The sequence below is a fragment of the Podarcis gaigeae genome (genome assembly GCF_964106915.1).
Source record: "Podarcis gaigeae genome assembly, chromosome: 6".
Taxonomy (NCBI): Eukaryota; Metazoa; Chordata; class Lepidosauria; order Squamata; family Lacertidae; genus Podarcis; species Podarcis gaigeae.
In genome coordinates, this window is record NC_139682.1 from 20,324,030 (window position 1) to 20,343,195 (window position 19,166).

The 19,166-nt window shown below is 41.2% G+C and overlaps 1 protein-coding gene across 9 annotated transcripts in view; it reads right to left on the reverse strand.

Annotated features, from left to right (window-relative positions):
• The window catches only part of STAU1 (staufen double-stranded RNA binding protein 1), a 39,882-nt gene that overhangs the window by 5,235 nt on the left and 15,481 nt on the right, over positions 1 to 19,166 (reverse strand). For 3 of the 9 annotated variants that reach the window (XM_083744308.1, XM_083744309.1, XM_083744302.1), the window contains 9 exons: positions 18,460 to 18,584; positions 16,963 to 17,119; positions 12,056 to 12,194; positions 9,353 to 9,518; positions 5,830 to 5,928; positions 4,501 to 4,713; positions 3,508 to 3,651; positions 1,533 to 1,679; positions 485 to 557 (listed from right to left, as the gene is read on the reverse strand). In XM_083744308.1, coding sequence (XP_083600434.1) covers positions 485 to 557; positions 1,533 to 1,679; positions 3,508 to 3,651; positions 4,501 to 4,713; positions 5,830 to 5,928; positions 9,353 to 9,518; positions 12,056 to 12,194; positions 16,963 to 17,119; positions 18,460 to 18,584 — 1,263 coding nt within the window. Of the gene's footprint in view, positions 1 to 484; positions 558 to 1,532; positions 1,680 to 3,507; positions 3,652 to 4,500; positions 4,732 to 5,829; positions 5,929 to 9,352; positions 9,519 to 12,055; positions 12,195 to 16,962; positions 17,120 to 18,459; positions 18,585 to 19,166 lie in introns of all 9 variants that reach the window. The other 6 variants (XM_083744304.1, XM_083744305.1, XM_083744306.1 and 3 more) reach the window with 3 other exon arrangements.

Consider the following 19,166-nt stretch of genomic DNA (forward strand, 5'->3'; position numbering starts at 1 on the left):
TGTGTACATGCTATGCAAAAATCACAAGGTGGGGAAAACCATAAAGCCACCCAAAGCTTCTCTCGATTCCTGCAGCCCCTGTTAACTCTGCCATCTCAGCTCTCCCCCTGCCTCATGCAGGGAGGGGGCAGCGAATCACAAGAGCAGGTGCCGGCAAAAATCACGAAGCAGGAAAAACTGAAGCCAGCCAATGACTCCACATAGCTCCATACTTATTTCAGACATTGTGATATATTGGTATATTGTGATATTTAGCTGCTGAAACATCACACTGTTGAAAACCAGATATCGCCAAGCCCTAGTGTCCCCTGGTCTACCTGGGTGACCCATTCTACCTATTTAATGCCTAGTAACTATCAACCAAGTAGTATGCCCTAACCGACCTTCAATTCTTGAAATCACGGAATGCCAATCTGCTCTGGTATAGCCACCATACCAATAAAAGAAAAGAAAAGAAAAGAAGAACGAAATGAAGGTCACTTACTAGCAGATGTTTCTTCAGAGCCAGGCTCAAAAAACGTTACTTTTCTTCCATCACCTGGCTTCTTTACTGGCGTCTAGGACAAAAGAGAGTTGTTATGCCACTGCGCTGAAGAGTCGAGCGTTTCTAACACCTTTTCTAAACAAAGGCTACGCCACTTTGTTCTTACACCATCCAAATAGCAAAAATCAACAACCCAGGGCCATCCCTCTGAACCTAAGAGATGAGACTTGCCCTCATTGCCACCTGATGGAACACTAGGTCATCAGCGATGTTGGGGCAAGCATCTTGTTTCATTCCAAGGGCCCTGCTGAAATGTGTCCATATCCATAGCAGATATGCACTAGTCCATCTGTACAATGACAGGGGGCTAAGATGTTACAATAACAACCTCACTGTTCAAAACGTCTTACTAAGGTAATAAAAACCACACAGTATGGCAAACGAAAGTGCACTGCTCATGGTTTCTCTCTCCTTGTGATGCTTCTTACACATCGACCTTAAGCTTTTAGACCAGTGTTTCCCAAACTTGGGTCTCCAGCTATTTTTGAACTACAATTCCCATCATCATTGGCCACTGGCCCTGCTAGCTAGGGGTGATGGGAGTTGTAGTCCAAAACCAGCTGGAGACCCAAGTTTGGGAAACACTGGTTTGGACTCGTTTTGGCAACCATGCACGCTATAGAATTGCAAGAAATGCAGGACCTTAATAAAGGACTATATTTGGGATTCAGCACAACCCACTTATTATTGACACAGGAAAAAATGGATTTTATAAGGTAAGCAAGATCATGCCTACAACCGAGTCAAGAAACTGAAGTTGCCTAAATCAGACACGTCCAACTCCCAAGAGACTGCGATCTACTCCCACTATTTAAAAAAATGGCAGTGATCTACCCATTGGACATGCCTGGTCTAAATGACCCAGTTTACAACCACCCTGATGGCCCCAGGACAACAACCCTACACCTGTGAATTTTACAGTCTGGATAATCTTCAGCACACAAGTCCCCACCTGAACTTGAACAGCCCATCATTTAAGATGTCTTACCTTTTCTTCTGTCTTTAGTGCTGGCTTTGGGGGTTGTGGTTGAGGGACTTTGAATCCTAAGAGCTCCAGCATGTTTTCAGCTGCATTACGCTTTGCTACCTTCTTGTTAGTTCCCATTCCTTCGGCTGTGTGCATGCCAACTTTCACCTAGAAGTATGGAGAAATGGATTATTAGAACAAGTATCTCTTTTTGTAGGAAGGGGAAACTAAACACCAATGATCATTAGTAATGTATCCAAATATGGCCTTGGAGGATAGCCAGGTTATGGTGCCTCCATGCCACTGACTGCAGGCACTGACACACAAAGCAGGCAATTCGTGCTCCAAGACTTTCCCTCTGGCTTTTATGTTTGTTTTAACGCCCCAAATAAGTTTGGATTCTGGAAGTGTCCAGAGTATAGTATCAAGATAACATGATTAGAAATCTATTAGCATGCATATGGCAATCAATTTTGTGCTTTGCAATGATCTCAATGTTCTTCAGCCCCTGTAACAGCTCCCAAATACTATTGCAACATGCTGCTCATCTAAGCAGTTTCTGCATTTACAAGGCATAGTGCTTCCAAAGGATTCTATGAGAATGGACTAGCAGACAAAGACAAGACTTTCCAGAATTCTACTTTAAAATTACAGCACACTGATCTCATTATGAACCTTGAAGAATATGAAAATCCAAACCAGGGAGAGAACAGAGGACTATGTCAGCAGAAGGAGAAGGGGTGGCAAGTGTGGGCTAAGGAGGAATATGGAATACAATAATGTATGGTAACATGATAGGGATGGAGTATCGAATGAACCTATGACAGCCATGGGAAGAAGTCGTCAGCTATTTCCTGCTTATCTTCACCTCCATAAGAGTTTGGGACACAAAGACAATGCACTCCCAGCAAGAGAAAATAGAATTCAAATCATCACGTACTGCTGTCACACCAATAAAAAAGTTCCCCATGACATAAAGACAGCAAAAACCACAGGAAGCAAGCTGCTGGCTGGCCATGGAGAACTCTTCCCTTCCTCCTACCACTACCACTAGACAGCTGCATCACAGGGGCTGGCTGGGGAAAAGAGAAAGAGTAAGCAAGCTCTGCTGCAGCGGCTTCTAGAAGCAACAGTAGCTTTCGGTCAGCAACAGATGCAAGGAAGAAATTATGTGAGCACCATAGAAATACACTGTGTTGAAATTAGCACGGGACTACATTCTGCATAGCATAGGTTGGTTGTCTAATGCAAGGCTCTCATCTGTGATAGCCTCTTGGCTTCTGCAGTGCATTTTACATGGGGCTTCCCTTGAATAGTTCAGAAGCTGTCATCTGGTCCCACATCTTGTGTGCTTCTCCCCACAGAGATAATATGACATCCATTTTCTATGAACATCACTGTGGGTAAAACATCACTGGGGAAACTCAGCCAGATGGATGGGGTATAAATAATAAATTATTATTAAATTATTATAATTTACCAGGTGTGCTTCTGGGTTCAATTCACTATCTATGCTGATTTTAAAGCTTTGAAGTACTCGGTCTGTGATATTTAAAAGTGCATCTGCTCCCACATATATGCCCATCCCACTCCCTTTCTGTGTTAAGATCTACCAGATAGATGGCAGTAGCACCCAAAGCAATATGCATTAAGATTACCCTCTAACCAAAAAATAGGAGTTTCATTTGGTGGTACCACCTACGTTCTGTTTCCCAAGGAAATTCAGCCGGTTCACTCGATTGTAAAAAATGTCTTTGCAGCACCTTAAATATTGCTCTGCCAGGCCAAGAAACTTTGATCAATTATTTAATACAAGATAAACTGCTGCCGTGCATTTTTTATATGAACTGTTTGAGGTTTTTATGATATTCTATTGTGGTTTTATTGCAATCTTGCTTGGAGGGCCCTCGTGGCCCAAAGCAGCTTATAAATTCAAATAAATCAATTAATTACATGGCTGCCCTGCCCTGGATAAAGTACTGAGCTCAACACAAACCTGCATCACGAACTCCCTGCGCCTCGGAAGTCCACGTTCTGTGATGAGCATGTACTCTGGCTCCTTCTCTTTCTTCGCTTGCTGTATTTGAGCCAGTCTGCTAATGGGATTCATACCTTGGCCGTATTCGGGACTTGTCTGCAACTTAGATAGAAAAAGCAAGAATCAGCCAACAGTTGGCAAGAGCAGTTCCAATACATCACATTCCCATGAAAACACTCCAGGAGATAGGGTGGTGTTGGGTTGGTGTTTTTTTAACTGTTAACTTTGTTATTGGGTTTTCAGGAAGTATTGGTACATGTTGCAGAGTTACAGACACAGTTGCGAAGAATTATTCTGAATCACTTTAAGAAGACAACAAAACAAAACCAGTATCAACTGCAAACATGGTACATAGACACAGGAAGCTCAAACTGACTCAGGGAAAGGTATCTACAGCATCACAACCTCCAGCGTTCATCAGTAATAAGGTTACAATCACAATTATTTCAAAAATAAATCATACTGAAACAATTTTCAGTTTGAAAATTTTACTTACTTGCAAATGAACTGTCTCTATGCTCCCTATGGTGCTGGGCCTTTTTTTTGTTTTTAAAAAGGAGATCTGATATACTACATCACCAACTGTGCTCATTAGATTAATCTATGTCTGATTTCTGCACAAGGCTGTTACATGAAAGCTGAACATGCATGCTATGCTTCATACACTAAGAATGCCTACTATGCAAGCCTCCACCAAAACAGCTGCACAAGAACATTTGGATTACAGATGGCAGCAAACACACAGCACAGGTCCTGGCATTTAGACAAGTTAAGTGCTTCCTTGCTGATACAGAATCACCACTAGTTTGGCGTAACAACAGTGAACAAAGAGTTCCGATGACTACAGGCACAGACAGAGGTGTCTGCTATGGTGCAAGACAGCTTCCTTAAACATATCAAGAATTTCCTTCTACAACAGCTGAGGTTTGGCTAAGCGCATACTTCTCTCACCTTGACTATTGATTTTGTTTTCTTTTTGATTCGTGGCTTCATTTTCTCAACCGTAGGAAGGGGGGGCAGTTTCTTCAATTCCTCTAGGACTGCTATGGCCGCGTTCTTCTTTGAGATCTTCTTGCTCTTGCCTTCACCCTCACCCATGAATTCTCCCACAGATACCTTCGTTACGAAGCTCTTCATATGAGGGGGACCGCTCTCCCGGGTCACCTGTTTCAGAGGGAAAAACTGAGTGAAAGCGTGATAAACATTTATTAAAAATGGTAGGGTAAAATGGTTGTAGCAAAATTTACTCACATATACTAAACTACAATTTTTTTGGGCGGGGGGCGGGTTAGGGAAGAACAAGGCTAATTTAAACAACATTCCTAATAAAGCGGGAAGTGGCTATATTTTAAAAGCCTCTCAGTACATTACCCCACCCCATGCAGGTTAAAAATGTAAACCCAGCTAAACTTTACATGCTAAAGACAGTCTTTGCAAGTCTTATTTTATTCAGTATGTACCAAGTTAGTCTTTTGGGGGCACTACGTTTTGCCCCAACTAGAAATATTTAGGTCTGTGGCAGTTTTTACTTAAAAAAATTAAAAGGCTATAAACCTTGGCATGCATCTATGCTTAACGTTAAGCAAATATCCAAATATCAATTCATAATAAAGCAACAAAGGGACATATTTGGGACTGAATAAATTTTCTTTTTTCTTGCACTCTACACACAATAAACAGCAAGACAGTACATTCTTAAACAGAAAGAAATTACATTAGATATTTATACTCTCATAACAGGATAATTCAACTTGCCCATTCTTCTAATCCTTTCAATAGCCTTAACCACTGAACCAACTACCAAGAGTGGACTTCCATTTATGGGAAGAGCTCCTTCCCCTTGCAATGAAGTCCCTTTCCACTGCAGCACTCATGCACCTGCACATCTGCTTCTGAGGACTGGAGGAACCTTTGGGGTCGGGTGGTACACAGTGTGGGGGCTGCAGCAAAGGGGAAATCACTGACACCCTCCCTCCCACTCACATAAGCAAATATATCTGCGACATTTTATGACATTAGTGGCATCTGCCGTTCTTTCCAAATACATTGGAAGAATTTAAATGCTGCCAGCACACAGCTTCTCATAATTCCCCTTTTAATGGCTTTCCGCTATGAAACAAAACTACTGAACCCATGGAAAGAGAATCAGGATATATTTTAACACACGATTTTAAAGCCCAGCTGTATTCCGCCCCAAATTATCTCCCCCCCACCCGCCAAGTAGTGCTACCTTCAGTATTCTAAAGTAAAACCACTTTTAGAGCAATTAACTAAACCTACCTCAAAATTCACAGGCAAGTTCCTTTTAAGTGCAATCTCAAACACTTGGCTTATTTCAGATTTATTGAGATTTTCATCATCTGGTTCTCTGCCATTAATCTAAGAGAAGAACAATGATATTGAAGAAGCTTCTTTTGCACCGACTCACTAACAAATCTGCCACACAGAGTATCTAAGGTTAGTATCATAATATTAAACATGATTTTCTCCACTCAACCCCCAGGAGCTGATTAAACTGAAGGCTCAAGGACAGTTTTCATCACGAGTGCCTGACATGCCAAGGAGATTTTCCAGAGTTATTCCCTTGTCTGAAAAATCTACGGGGAAACAGCCAGCAGTTCCAAAAGATGCACATGAAGCATGGGAGAGGTTAATTTTGGTGTCTACATGAAATTACTTGCAGGCAAACAGTAAAAACTGACAATAAAGTTCAGAGCTTTATAAAATACATTTTAAAAATATAAGCCCAATGTTATTTACCCATTTTCAGCTTTTCCAATTTCAGGCCATTATTAACCCAGAGAATATCTGCGTGCCTGAGGGGAGTGTTGTGCCTGGGTTTGCCAACCGCAGACTCCCTACCCCACCCAATGCCACATGGAAAGCTCCTTTTATAAAGGTCAGTTTTCAAAAGTAGTCTGCTGTCTAGCACAGGAGCTGCAACTAAAAGGGAAGAAGCAGCAATTTAATCCACTGGGTGCACCCAACTCTTTACAAACACCTAATGCAGTCCTTTGGAGCTGAATTGTGGTATTCACCCAGTGAAGACTGGAGTCATATGACATTCCCTTGCTTGAGGAGAAATACTATTTTCTATTGCAACAACTAATCTTTCAGGGAGTTTTCTGCATAGTATTTGCTTCCTATATCTGCCATGCCTTTCAGAATGACAGTTCTGGCATTTAAGTAGTCAGTGGAACGTCCTTTTCTACTTAGATTATTGTGCTCCAAGGGAAGGGAAAATAAGCTATGCAGGACACAGTCAAGACGCCACACAAATCATAATCAGCACACACTCTAGCTACGGAAGTTTCAGCAGACATTTTATACACACAGAGAGACACAGTACAGGCCACGAATGCTAAGAATTAGCAAATGTGATTGAGAGAGTTACTTTGGAAAACTAGTGGTACATTATTTATTTCTGACATTTTACCAAATGGTCCCAGGGCAGAAATACAAACATCCTTAAAGACGAAGAAAATCAATAAAACTAAAATAACGTTTTATTTGTTCATCAAGATTTATATACCACTTAATCAGAAAACTAAGTGGATTACATAAATAATTTAAAATATTTGTAAGAAAATACTCATTGAATCAACAGCTTTTTGAAACAATATAAAAGTAAGTGATCAATAAAATAGACAATCTATATCTAAGCAGGCAATAATAAAATGTAAACCGAGAGGCTCATTAAAAACCCCCCTCTACACTCAAAGACGTTATGTTTTGTTGAGTCTTTCTTCACCTACTCAAAAACGCATCCCATCTCTTCCAGTATTAGAAAACCAAACACAGGGAGGGGAGGGCTCTAAAGCTTCACCTTAAAAGCTAAGCATTTAAGTTATGGGACTTCTCTCTATCTATAAAAAGACTCCCCAATGCAAGCTAAGACCTTGAATCTCTTTTCTACTTATTTTACTACCATGGATTTTAAAAATATACGGACTGAAGCAACATTGCCAAATAAGCCCAAGTTTGGAGAATTAATGGCTCAGTTATTTCTTAACCGGGGAATTATAGTACAAAGGAGATAATGGCAGAATGTCAGGCTGTAAGATCAAGGAAATCAAATGTTCTGACTGAGCCATTTTTAAGGTGCCAGTTTATGATTTGATTCTTCAAACAAGCTCCATTCATAAAGCAGCAATCACTTTTAGGCCTATATAAAGCCATGCATATACGAAACTCTGAACACATGCTTCAGATAATTCATAACAATTAACAAGCATGCTGATGAGGATATTGAGGTTGAAAGCAAATACGCACGCCCTTCTAGAGGCCGGGCAAAACAGCCATGCAGTGGTACACACAGCAAAAGTACAATAATCTTTCCAAATAACTATCATGCAAAATTAAGTTAATTGGAGCTAGCTAGCGGAGCAAATGGTCCATGGGGCAAAGCAAAGCTCTGGTCCATGGGGTCACGAAGAGTCAGACACGACTGAACGACTAAACAACAACAACAACAGCAGAGCAAATGAGAATGTAAGAGAAGTTAAAGCAGAGAACAGTTCTTTAGAATTTTATTTTGCTGTAAACAGGAAATAATGTAAGGGGTAGAGGAAGAAAAAACTCAACACACTATTTAAGAAACATCTATGCACACACGGAACCTATGAATGTCCCAGAATTTGATCTCTCTAGTTAAGAAGGCCTCAGAGAGCAGTGTGAGAAGACTGCTTGATCCCTGAAGAACTGGTGCTGGTCAAGGTAAACTTTATTAAAGTTAATACTTCAGGCAGCTTCTAAGGCAATGCCAAATTAAACAGTTTAATGTTCATCCAGATGCATCTGCAAAATGAGACGATGGCTGTAATTCAGTTCTGCTTTGGCTGCAAGCTGGCTATATTATTCTTAATGTAACCCAAGTTATGGGTAAGGTAGAATATGGAGTTTCAATGCAGTTCTGATGCTGATGATTACGGAAAAGAATTATGCTATATTTTCAAAGTAGTGACAGTTTTAACAATAACGTTCTGCAGCCAACACTGCGTGGAACCTATTTATAGAATTCCAGCTGCTGTTCCAGTACTACTTAAATATACACTGTGGGAAAACTGGTCTCCCATTCACAATTTCTACAGTGTCTCAAAGACTTGACAGCGGTTGCTCCAAAATCTGAAATCAATTTAACTCCAGCACAGACTTGACTATAGATCTACCTCGAGATACGCCATTGTGTACTCTCCGTTATTCTAAACTGAACTAAATATAACCTGGGGCCCAAATTCGTTTTTTAAACTTACTACCAAATCCAAATATTGAGCTCATTTCCCACCCTCGCTCCAAATTCTGGGTATATCCACATATACCCCAAAGCCTTGACTTTGAAGATGTAATTTTCACAATGCAATATAGTTAAGCCACGCAGTGACCGAGGCACCATTTTATGAGACCTGCTGTATCTGTGACACATTCTCTAGGCTGAGATGCTTAAAACCAGCGAGGAGCAGCTGGCTGCTTGGGTCTGCCTTGGGGCAATGCAAGGAATGGAGAAGGAAAGAATAGCAGCCTTGGAGGAGGCCAAAAGTCTGCAAATATCTTCCCTCTTTACCTTGCTAGCACTTGAGTAACTGATGCATTTACCCTTCATTAGTGACAGGGCTGTCAAGCAGAGAGGTACCACAGTTCACTATGGCTAAATAGGGGAACCACCAAGTGCCACAGACAGGCTTATCATAAGCGACAGAAAAATATGTGAGTGCAAGCCTTCACACATTAAAGCAACAGCATTTGGGGGCAAACCAAAAAGCTAATTTCAAAACAGTTAACTTCTACTATGTTTTAGACATACTACCTCCGGTTTTTCAGGCAAGGGCTCATTTTGCAGGATTTTCAGTGCTTTAGCAGCCGCGTCATGTTTAGCAGCCTGTCTTGTTCTTCCTTTCCCATGAAACTGCTGTCCCCCGATGGAGAGCTCCACTTGGTAGAGCCAGGGTCCCACAGGAAATGGATAGAAGTACCTGAAAAGAGAAAGACTTGACATTTCAGGCCTGGAGGGGGGTGTACAAGGTCATCCTTGCCAGCAGACAAGGCTCAAATAAAGCGTTAAGTGGTGAAACAGCACTGAACACAATGAATCAACTGTTGGCCCTCAAAAGTTTGACTGCAGCACTTACAGTGCAGACACTGCATGACTAGAAGCATTAACATTAAAGCCAGAAGCACAAAGCTACCAACACACATTAAACATTTCTGAACTCAACCAGCAAGTTAAGCTGTTAATATATTCGGCTGCATTCAACAGAACATTTGTTTTTAAAAAGTTACAAGCTCAGGCCCGTAAATTCTGCCCACTTTATTTAGGCCAACTGAACTTACAAGAAAAAGGAGACTGGCTGTTTAGTGTAGCGTGCCCCCATCCTCCCCCCCCCCCCCCCCGCCAAATGCAGACCACCATTTTCACTTCCTAGCTTTTGTTTTCACATTTTCAAATGATGTTGCTTTTTGGAGGTGGAGGAGGTTGCAGAGATGTTTATCACACTGCAAAGGAAAAGATTTGGGAGCAAAAAAGAAGAAAAAGGTGTATGGCTCCTTTCAACAGCTTGGGTCCATAATAGCTTAAGGACAACCTGAGCCCTTATATCTCAGCTTGATCAGAGATAATCCAGGAGTGGTGTTAGTTATTCAGCAGTCTGACCGGTTACAACCAGAATTCAAGGATTTAGTGTCGCCAGTCCCATTCTACGGAATACACCTTCGCTGCTAGTTTTCAAGTGTCCTTGGAAGACCTTTTTATTCCATCAGGCCTATCAGGTTGTTTACGTTTTCTTAAGTAGAGCCAGTGATTTTAATTATTATTTTTCAGTAGTATTTTATATTTTGTTGTATCTGCATACATTGCTGTATACGACCTTGACATTTTGTAAAGAGTATTATAAATAAAGGGTAAGACGGCATGAAACCAGTTTTCCCTTTGCATCTAGAAACAAAGAGAATGGGGTGCTTTAAATAAAGAGTTCTAAAAGCGTTTATGAAGCCTCACCAGGGAGACTGAGGCTGTTGCCAGGAGGCTGTAGAAGTGTGGCTTAATTGGCTTGGGGGCAAAGTGCCAACCTTCTCATTCTCCAATAGTGTGCAGCAGGCATACTCCCATCCGCTACACCAAATGTAGTACTTAGAAAGGCTGAGGGGTGCAACCCCCTCCTTCTCCCAAAATTCTGCTCCTCTAAGTGGATCTTGGCTCTCAGCCTTTTCTCTGGTGTGTCCTCTATTCCAGATACCATGGATCTTTGGACAGCTGAATCATCCATTTTTTCTTCTTCACTATAGCTAAGCTTGGGAAGGCTGTGGTATTATTTTGGTGATTCAGAATTGGGGTTTTGCAGTGCAGCAATAGCTGGCCATTGCAGTGGACACTTGGGTTGAGAACGTGATCCGTGCGGAATGCATGTTCGCAACCCGCAGCGATTTATTTATTTTATTTATTTTAAATTTAGGGATATGGATAGATATATTTTCAAAATGAGAGCAAAAGCATCAAGTGATATTGAGGACAATCCTAGTTGTGATCCAAAATCACCGTTCGAACAGAGTGCTAGAGAAGACCCATTTAATTTGACACTGGTAGCAGGCCCAAGCAAACATCCAAACAAGAAAGTTTGTCAACAATATGCGGATAGCTATTTTGAGTCTTGATTTCACGTGGAATGGAGAGGAAAACGTCCCTCAGCCACGTGTTTGGGAAGCTTTTCCCAGTCTAATATGGGCAAAGACAAGATGAAGACATCTGTTGTCAAACATGGAAATCTGGCAAACAAGAATTTTCAATATTTTGAAAGGCTTTTGGAACAGCAGAAATGTGAATGATCTTGTTTTGAAAAACGAGTAGAAGTCTCAGATAAGATGCAAATTATATCTTACCAAGTGGCTGAATTGACTGCTCAACAGACAAAACCACCTTGTAATCTACGGACGAAGGGTGGTATACAGATTTAATTAATAATAATAAACCACATACAATAGCAGACAAAATGATTAAGCCTGCTAGAATACAAAAGATTAGAAAAGAGAAAGGATTCTTCCTGTTGATGAAGAGATGAGAGTTTGGTTCTTGCAAATTAGACCTAATATAAATGAGATTACTCAGCAAACGCAAGATCATAAACGTACTTAAGGTACATATGTAAGAGGTTCACTTATAATTATATTTTGGGAATGATTCATGTTCTTATGTAGCTGCCTTGTTTAATGCTTTCTGGATGTCACGTGATCATACTATAAAGCACTTGTGTTCTGCTGTTCTAAGTCAAGCACTGGTAGGAGTTGTTCCTTTTTGTTTTCCAGTGTATTTCTTAACAAAAAATAAAATAAAAATAAAAATGGTGCGGCATGGCACAAGCAAATCTTTATTCTGAAAGTGTGGCCCAGAGAAATAAGTCTGAGAATCACTATACTAGTAAAACAAGTGCAGTATTCTTCACAAGTACCAAAATTGTGAATTTGAAAGAGTGTGATCAGAGGACTTCATTACAGGAGAGTGAATAATGGCATGACATACCGTGGGGGATAAGCACCACCTCTCATACTGTAGTTGTAAGTGGACCTCATCTCTGTGTAAGGATCTATAGGCTTGTACATTGGTTTCTTTCCCAGCTTCATACAAAGCGCATTCAGCTCCACTGTGGGGGTTACACTATCTAAAGAGAAGAAGATAAAGCAACTGTTAAAGGTGGAGGTCAGAGAGAATTCCACACTGTGCCTCAGACATTCATTCCCTCGATAGCTAGGAGTAAACTTGAGAAGCATCAAAGGGATGGGTGGTAGGAAGAGAAGGTCATGTGTATTAAATAAGGACAGAAAGCAATTTGTCATTTAAATTTGTTCAGGGGAGGCATGCTTATTTTACAGAAACCAAGTGTTAATGCAAATGCCATGTGAATAGATTTTTGCTGCAGCATATAACTTGATTTGTATTTGCAAACTGATATTTAAATACTGGCATTTGACTGGAAAGCCTAGCACTATAAGCATAGAATATAGAAGACATGCTGTTCTTCAAACTGAAGGTTATCATTACTACAAAAGCTTGCATTACACATGCTTGGTTTAATATAAACACCTTTTCCCCTCACTGAGAGCTCACATGCTGCCCACGTCAATCTTTTATCTGACTGCACGCCTCTTCTTATTTGCATAGTACCTTGGCACTGTTTGCAAATTCTCAATTCTGGAGAATTAAAATCAATGGCAGAAATCCAAAATCTACACCTGGGCTTCAAGTGAGCTGGAGCATTCCAGCATCCATGCCCCCAACAACCACCCCAAGCCATAGCCTGTGTGCTTCAGAAGTCACTATGAAGGTCCGAGAAAGCTTCATAGCAGCATCTGGTGCAGTGCAAGGGACTGCAGCTGGAAGGGGACAACCCCCCCCCCCAAATCCTTTACAAGTGCATGGAGGCATATTAAGCACATGCATGGAGCTCTCTGGACTCCATCCAAAATTCTGAAAGACCTCAAAAGCCACAAATAGCTCTCTAGATTTCTTTGTCTTGATTAAATATCACTATTTCCCCAGAGACTTACACAACTGTCAGGCAATAAGAGTTTTAAAAGCTCATATTCTACAGATAAAAAAGCAACAAAATGCAATAAAGTACACTTGAATAAGGCTTTTATCCAATGTCTATCAGTAGAAAATGTGTTACTGTGAACCAAATTAAGGGAAGACAGGAGATGTTGCTGCCTGGTATCTTAAAGCTGCATGCTCTTATCTACCCCCCCCCCCCCGAAACTGCTTAAAACAAAGCTGGGAAGGAAGACTAAAAAGCCTGGTATGGCGGGGCAATTGCAACTATAGTTGAGGACAGATGACAGCAGAGCCAGGGACATTAGAGAAAGGCAAGGAGCTGGGAGATTTACTGAAGACCCACACATTTCAGCAAGTCTACGTAAGCTGTCAACTGCCAAAAACAGCAGCATCCCCTTACCCACTCATCCCTAGCAATCTTCCCTTGACACCAAGGAGTTTTGGAAGCAGTTTGTGACATGGCATGGGGATCTGTTCTCAAAAGGAAAAAACGTAAAATAAAAATTCCACAGCACATCCAAGATCTTGGTGGCTCATTCCATAAATCAAAATGATGTCATTTCCTTTGAAGGAAAGCTAATTACAACTAACTCATAGGGATATTGCTCTATGGGCAACCAAGTCCTGCAACCTACTATTTAGGTAATCACTGATTTCCAGGATTATCATCACCTGGTAAAAGAGAGCACCATGCCATCTTCTGCACTCCCTGTGACAAAAGTCTTTTAAATTGTGTAAGCTTCTTCAGGCAAAACAACTATTTTCTCTAAACTTTAAGCATCTCCCTAGTTAGCTGCTTGCTTGATTTCTTTGCTGGCGAATTTGTTACTATCATAACCAGGTGTGTTAATGGTCCATCATGTAGCCAGGGGAAAGAACTGCCTCCTACCTGCATTAGTGCAAGATTAGGAAACCTTATTTGCACACACTACAACCGGAACAGAAACCACAGAGCCTAGGACTTGCTGATCAGAAGGTCGGCGGTTCGAATCCCCGCAACGGGGTGAGCTCCCGTTCCTCGGTCCCAGCTCCTGCCAACCTAGCAGTTCGAAAGCACATCAAAGTGCAAGTAGATAAATAGGTACTGCTCCGGCGGGAAGGTAAACGGTGTTTCCATGCGCTGCTCTGGTTCACCAGAAGCGGCTTAGTCATGCTGGCCACTTGACCCGGAAGCTGTCTGCAGACAAATGCCGGCTCCCTTGGCCTATAGAGTGAGATGAGCGCACAACCCCAGAGTCGGTCACGACTGGACCTAATGGTCAGGGTTCCCTTTACCTTTACAACTGAAACAAGCCTTAAAACTGCCTCACTGTGGCTGACCTGGACTGGCCATGTCAAATATGCATTTAGCCATCCCTTTTTCTTATGAGACTAACCTGTTGCCTAGAGTGCTTTCAGTGGAAGTCTGGTTGACATGGGAAAAGCTTCCTGTTTCCATTTATCCCTGTTTGACTTACTGCAAGCATGGTGTAAATAAACAATAGTATTTTCTGCAAACATTGGGGGCTGTTCCTGGGTAAATAACTTCAGACAGATCAGAAAGTTTGCATTTGTATACATTTCTTATCTTTTCTCAGTTTTGGAAATATTTAGTATTATATAGTGGAATGTTTTTTTGTTTTTTGTTTTTTTACATAAGAGGAATAAAGAAAACCAATGTAGGCAACAGAAATTAAAATAGCATATGAAATATGGGTAGTTTTCTACATAGTGATATGTTCAATCAATGCAAGGATTGTCCCTTTTGCAACAGATCCCTCTCCCTCTGCTACCCTCCTAAATCCTTTCTTGGCTTTCCTCCAGCCCCCTTCTGGAGCAGATTTGGGGATGACACAGGGCACACCTTGAGCTAGCACAATTATTTAGTTCCATATGGCCCCATGGCTCCATTATTACTTTTCTGGTTTTTCTACAGGGTCTGCTAGGCGAAGCACAGTAGAGGAAGAACAGAGCTAATATTCAGAAGTGAACGTCCAGACTGGCTTTGAATTATATATACTTGCACATGCCAGGACCAGTTTGGTGCCGTTCTCTCAGTTTATGTGCACAAGAAAGCCATACCACACAATGGAAAATGAGTTTATTAGTTTTTTAATTTGTCCCTTGCTGAAATGAATTGTTTTCAGTCAGCTTCTCAGACACTGCAAATTGCCACTTACTTTTGTACTAAGCGTCCATCAATGCTCCTTACAAATATTTCCAATTCTAATTGATAACAATCCTTGCAGCCATAAAGTTAAGAAGCTAGCCAATTCCTTGTCCATATCACTTTCACAGTGCAAAGTAAATCCTGTTTTCCTTCAATACTTTATTTTTATGTTTAAGTTACAATTATATGTCTTTGGGTCAATTCAGACTCAAGCTACTCATGATACTGGCTTTGGGTAACATTACTAAATTTCTCCCTGAGACAGCACTGGGTTTTTTGGTTTGCTCCTTTTTATAAATAGTAAAATGACTGATACTTAAAGAGTTCTCCTGGGGCTGCAGAGCTGGAGGGCAGCACATTCTAGTCTCTGCCGTTGGGAATCAAGGATTACTAGAAGGCCGGACCACTGCCTCACAAACAACATCATGGCAAGTGGAGAGCAACCGAAACAAGCAGAGTTGCTGGAAGCTCTATTCCCCCACCTTATTTGCAGAAAGAACACTTGGCTTCCCAGCTGCCTGCTGTCCTGAGACTGCAAAAGCAAGAGGAAAGAAGACACTACCCCAACCAACTGATGTCCAAGCAAGAGCACCAGCAAAGGAAAACCAACCTGGCCCGGACTGGATATAAATGCTTGTAGCTCACCACTTTGTGCAGGGCTTGAACCAATCTTCCTCTTTTGCCTTTTACCTCCCTGCCCCTGTAAACCTTGCCTTTCTAGTCTGTAAGTCTAATGGCAGGGCATGTCTCTTCTTTTTTTTAATGAGCCTCTTGGGGAGACAATAAATGTCTGAAAAACTGGATGAGAATATGGAAAATAAACAGAACTATCAAGGTTTTGTGCTCCAGTGAAACCCCGAAAAGAACTGTGAGGTTAAGTAGTAACTTTGCACTATCACTTTATCATATTCCTGCTCCCTTGTCGAGGCTAACAATGCATACACCATTCAGCTTTAGAGAAAATTCCAGGGGCAAGATACAAAGGTGGCAAAAGGCACCATGACTTACTGATAAAAGCATGACTTAGTCTAACTTGGATACTCAGCAGACACCAGTGGTGGATTCTTTTTGGCAGCAGGTTAAGCCTGTTTACACTGGTGTTTGGGTCATGCCAAATATAGTCTGGAGTGGGATCTGCCTAGGAGGTGGTTTGATTGATGATTGACATTTTATCCTGTTTTATGGAATAGGTACCCCACTCCGAGATCAACTGATGTAAGGTGGGATACAAATATATTAATTAATAAAATAATGCCAAGCAAAGCCTTCAAAGTCTAAGTAGTGGAAGCATTCCGGAATCCAGAATTTTTAACCACAGAACTTTGGATTCAGAGGGCTAAAAGCTGATTGCACAATGGGTATCAGCCGACACAATTGTATGCTACTTTAGCACATCTGTGTTCAGGTACTGGGAAGTTTCTGGCTGTTATATAACCAGGAATTGATGGTTGGCTGTTGTCATGTGATATATAGGGGTTTTTTTTGGCTTTTAAGGAAATTTTATTGAATATTGTATTTTTATTGTTTCCATGTAAACAGCCTAGAATTTTTTTATTATATTAAGCAGCATATAAATATTTGTTACAAATACTTAAACATGATCGCCATAGGATGCAATTATATAACGGGCAAATTCAGGGGCAGCTTAGGTGTACAGTATGTACACTGTACCACTGCAACATCAAGTGATGGCTCACATCACTGTACAACCCATGTTAGCTGTATGTACCTGGGTTCTTTCCTTCATTACGTGATGGGCGAGCTGTAGGTTTAGGAAATCTCGTCCCTTCCAAAGCTTTGGCAGCAGCTGCATGTTGAGCTTTCTTAATACTAGTTCCTTCAGCTTCCCAGTGCTGGTCCCCAAGAGTCAGCTGCACTGTAAACACCTAAGAATGAGAAAGAAGTTTTTACTGCAACAACTCACCGCCTGATCTTGCATGGATGTGATATTTTAATAGTCTGAACACACACAGGTCAAAAGGCACAGGTACAGGCACTGATCACTCTAAAGCAGGGGTGGCCAACTCCCAAGAGACTGAAATCTACTCACAGAGTTAAAAAACTGGCAGTGATCTACCCTCTTTTTGGGGGTTCAGGTCAAAGAGCTTCTTTGGGGGAGCCAGTGATCTACCGAAGACAATCTACCGGTTGGACATGCCTACTATAAAACAACTACTTCATGAAACACTATTAAACCTTAGGAAAGAAAAGTCACATGAATTGTTGTAAAAGTATCCAATGTATTTAAAATGTTTTTTTTCTGCTGTGGCCAAGGACTTTGTGGAAAGTAATGCACAGAACCAAAGGGATCCAGAAGGCTGCATCCCGGGAGCTACCATGTGCACACTGAGACCTCCAAGGCCCTTCCTCCCTACCACATTATCGAATGCTGCCCAGTAAGTTGCTTCCTAAAGCAAAGAAATCTGGAAACCTTGAAAGCTTTTGTGGGAATGCAGGGCCTGAGGCCATGCAAGGCTATAAATGATAAAATAAGTACTTTGAATTGCATGCTGCCGTTTCCAAACAGTGTGCTTTATTGGACTTCTCCTTTACTATTTCCTCCCCCCTCCGTTTTCTTTTGCAGCTGGGTTTGGATACTGGGGTGAAGTGCAACTACCTGCTTAAGTTACAGATAGGTAGCCGTGTTGGTCTGCCATAGTCAAAACAAAAAAAATTCCTTCCAGTAGCACCTTAAAGAACAACTAAGTTAGTTTTTGGTATGAGCTTTCGTGTGCATGCACACTTCTTCAGATACACTGTGTATCTGAAGAAGTGTGCATGCACACGAAAGCTCATACCAAAAACTAACTTAGTTGGTCTTTAAGGTGCTACTGGAAGGAATTTTTTTTGTTTTACCTGCTTAAGCCAGCTGGATTTCAGCAAAGGGCCAAACCTACACTACTTCTCACCCTTCCAAGCTGGTTGAATACTTGATATTGTTTTTCTTTTATCTGCTTTTATTTTCTGTGCATTTAACTGTTTTTATTACATTTTGTACAGTGCCCTGAGATGTGTGTGGAAGATAATAAATAAATAATGCCCACTGAGTTATATTAGTAGCACCAGCTTAAAAATAAAATCAAGCTGTGCACTGGAAGCTGTGTCAGGCTAACAGACCTCTCAGGTTTGTTTTACTTCACACACACACACACACACACACACACACACACACACACTCAAGTCATCGTTTTACTATAAACATGGAAGTCAGACAGGCAATGTTTACCTTCGAGTGAGCTGGACCCTGCTCACTCAAAAGCTTATACTCAGGCTGAATCTTGTTAAAACGGGCTAACTCATTCACAAGACACATTGGGGTTTTCTCTTTGGGGTTTGCCATGTTAGAAGGAACTGAAAAGAAAAGACCAATAGCTACTTCAGCATGGAGAAATCAATCTGATCTCTCAGTATTATTCTACATTCACAGAAGCACTTAAGGACTTTAGCACTCAAAGCTGGGAAAACACTGCACAGAGGCTTAGACTTATAAAATTAAGTGGCTTTCTACAGAAGATGCCCAAAGTAAATTGGTTTCAGAGAATGTTAATTTAGTTGTCCAGAATGCCAGATAAAAGTTGATTGTAAGACTAACTCTAAGGATCAGACAGCGAGTGAACGTTGCAGTTGCAATATAAGGAAAGATCAAACTAATTTGCTTTGCAACAAAACTAGCTAGGTGCCTGCATCATCGAGCTGATGTTTGAAAGCCATAGGCCTCTTGTTTAACCTACACAGCATACGCTGTTCAGAAAGTTCCTCCACTGCCAGGACATACTTGGTCCTAATCTGACAGCTTCTCTCTCCTTAAGAATGAAGCTGCTTCACAGGTATTTATATTCTTAATTTCTCATTTTTAATACTTAATGGTCTCTGCTTCTACTCTGTCATATCCTTTAAAAAGGGTGTCCCATTTGAGTGCTTCGTCCCAGGTAT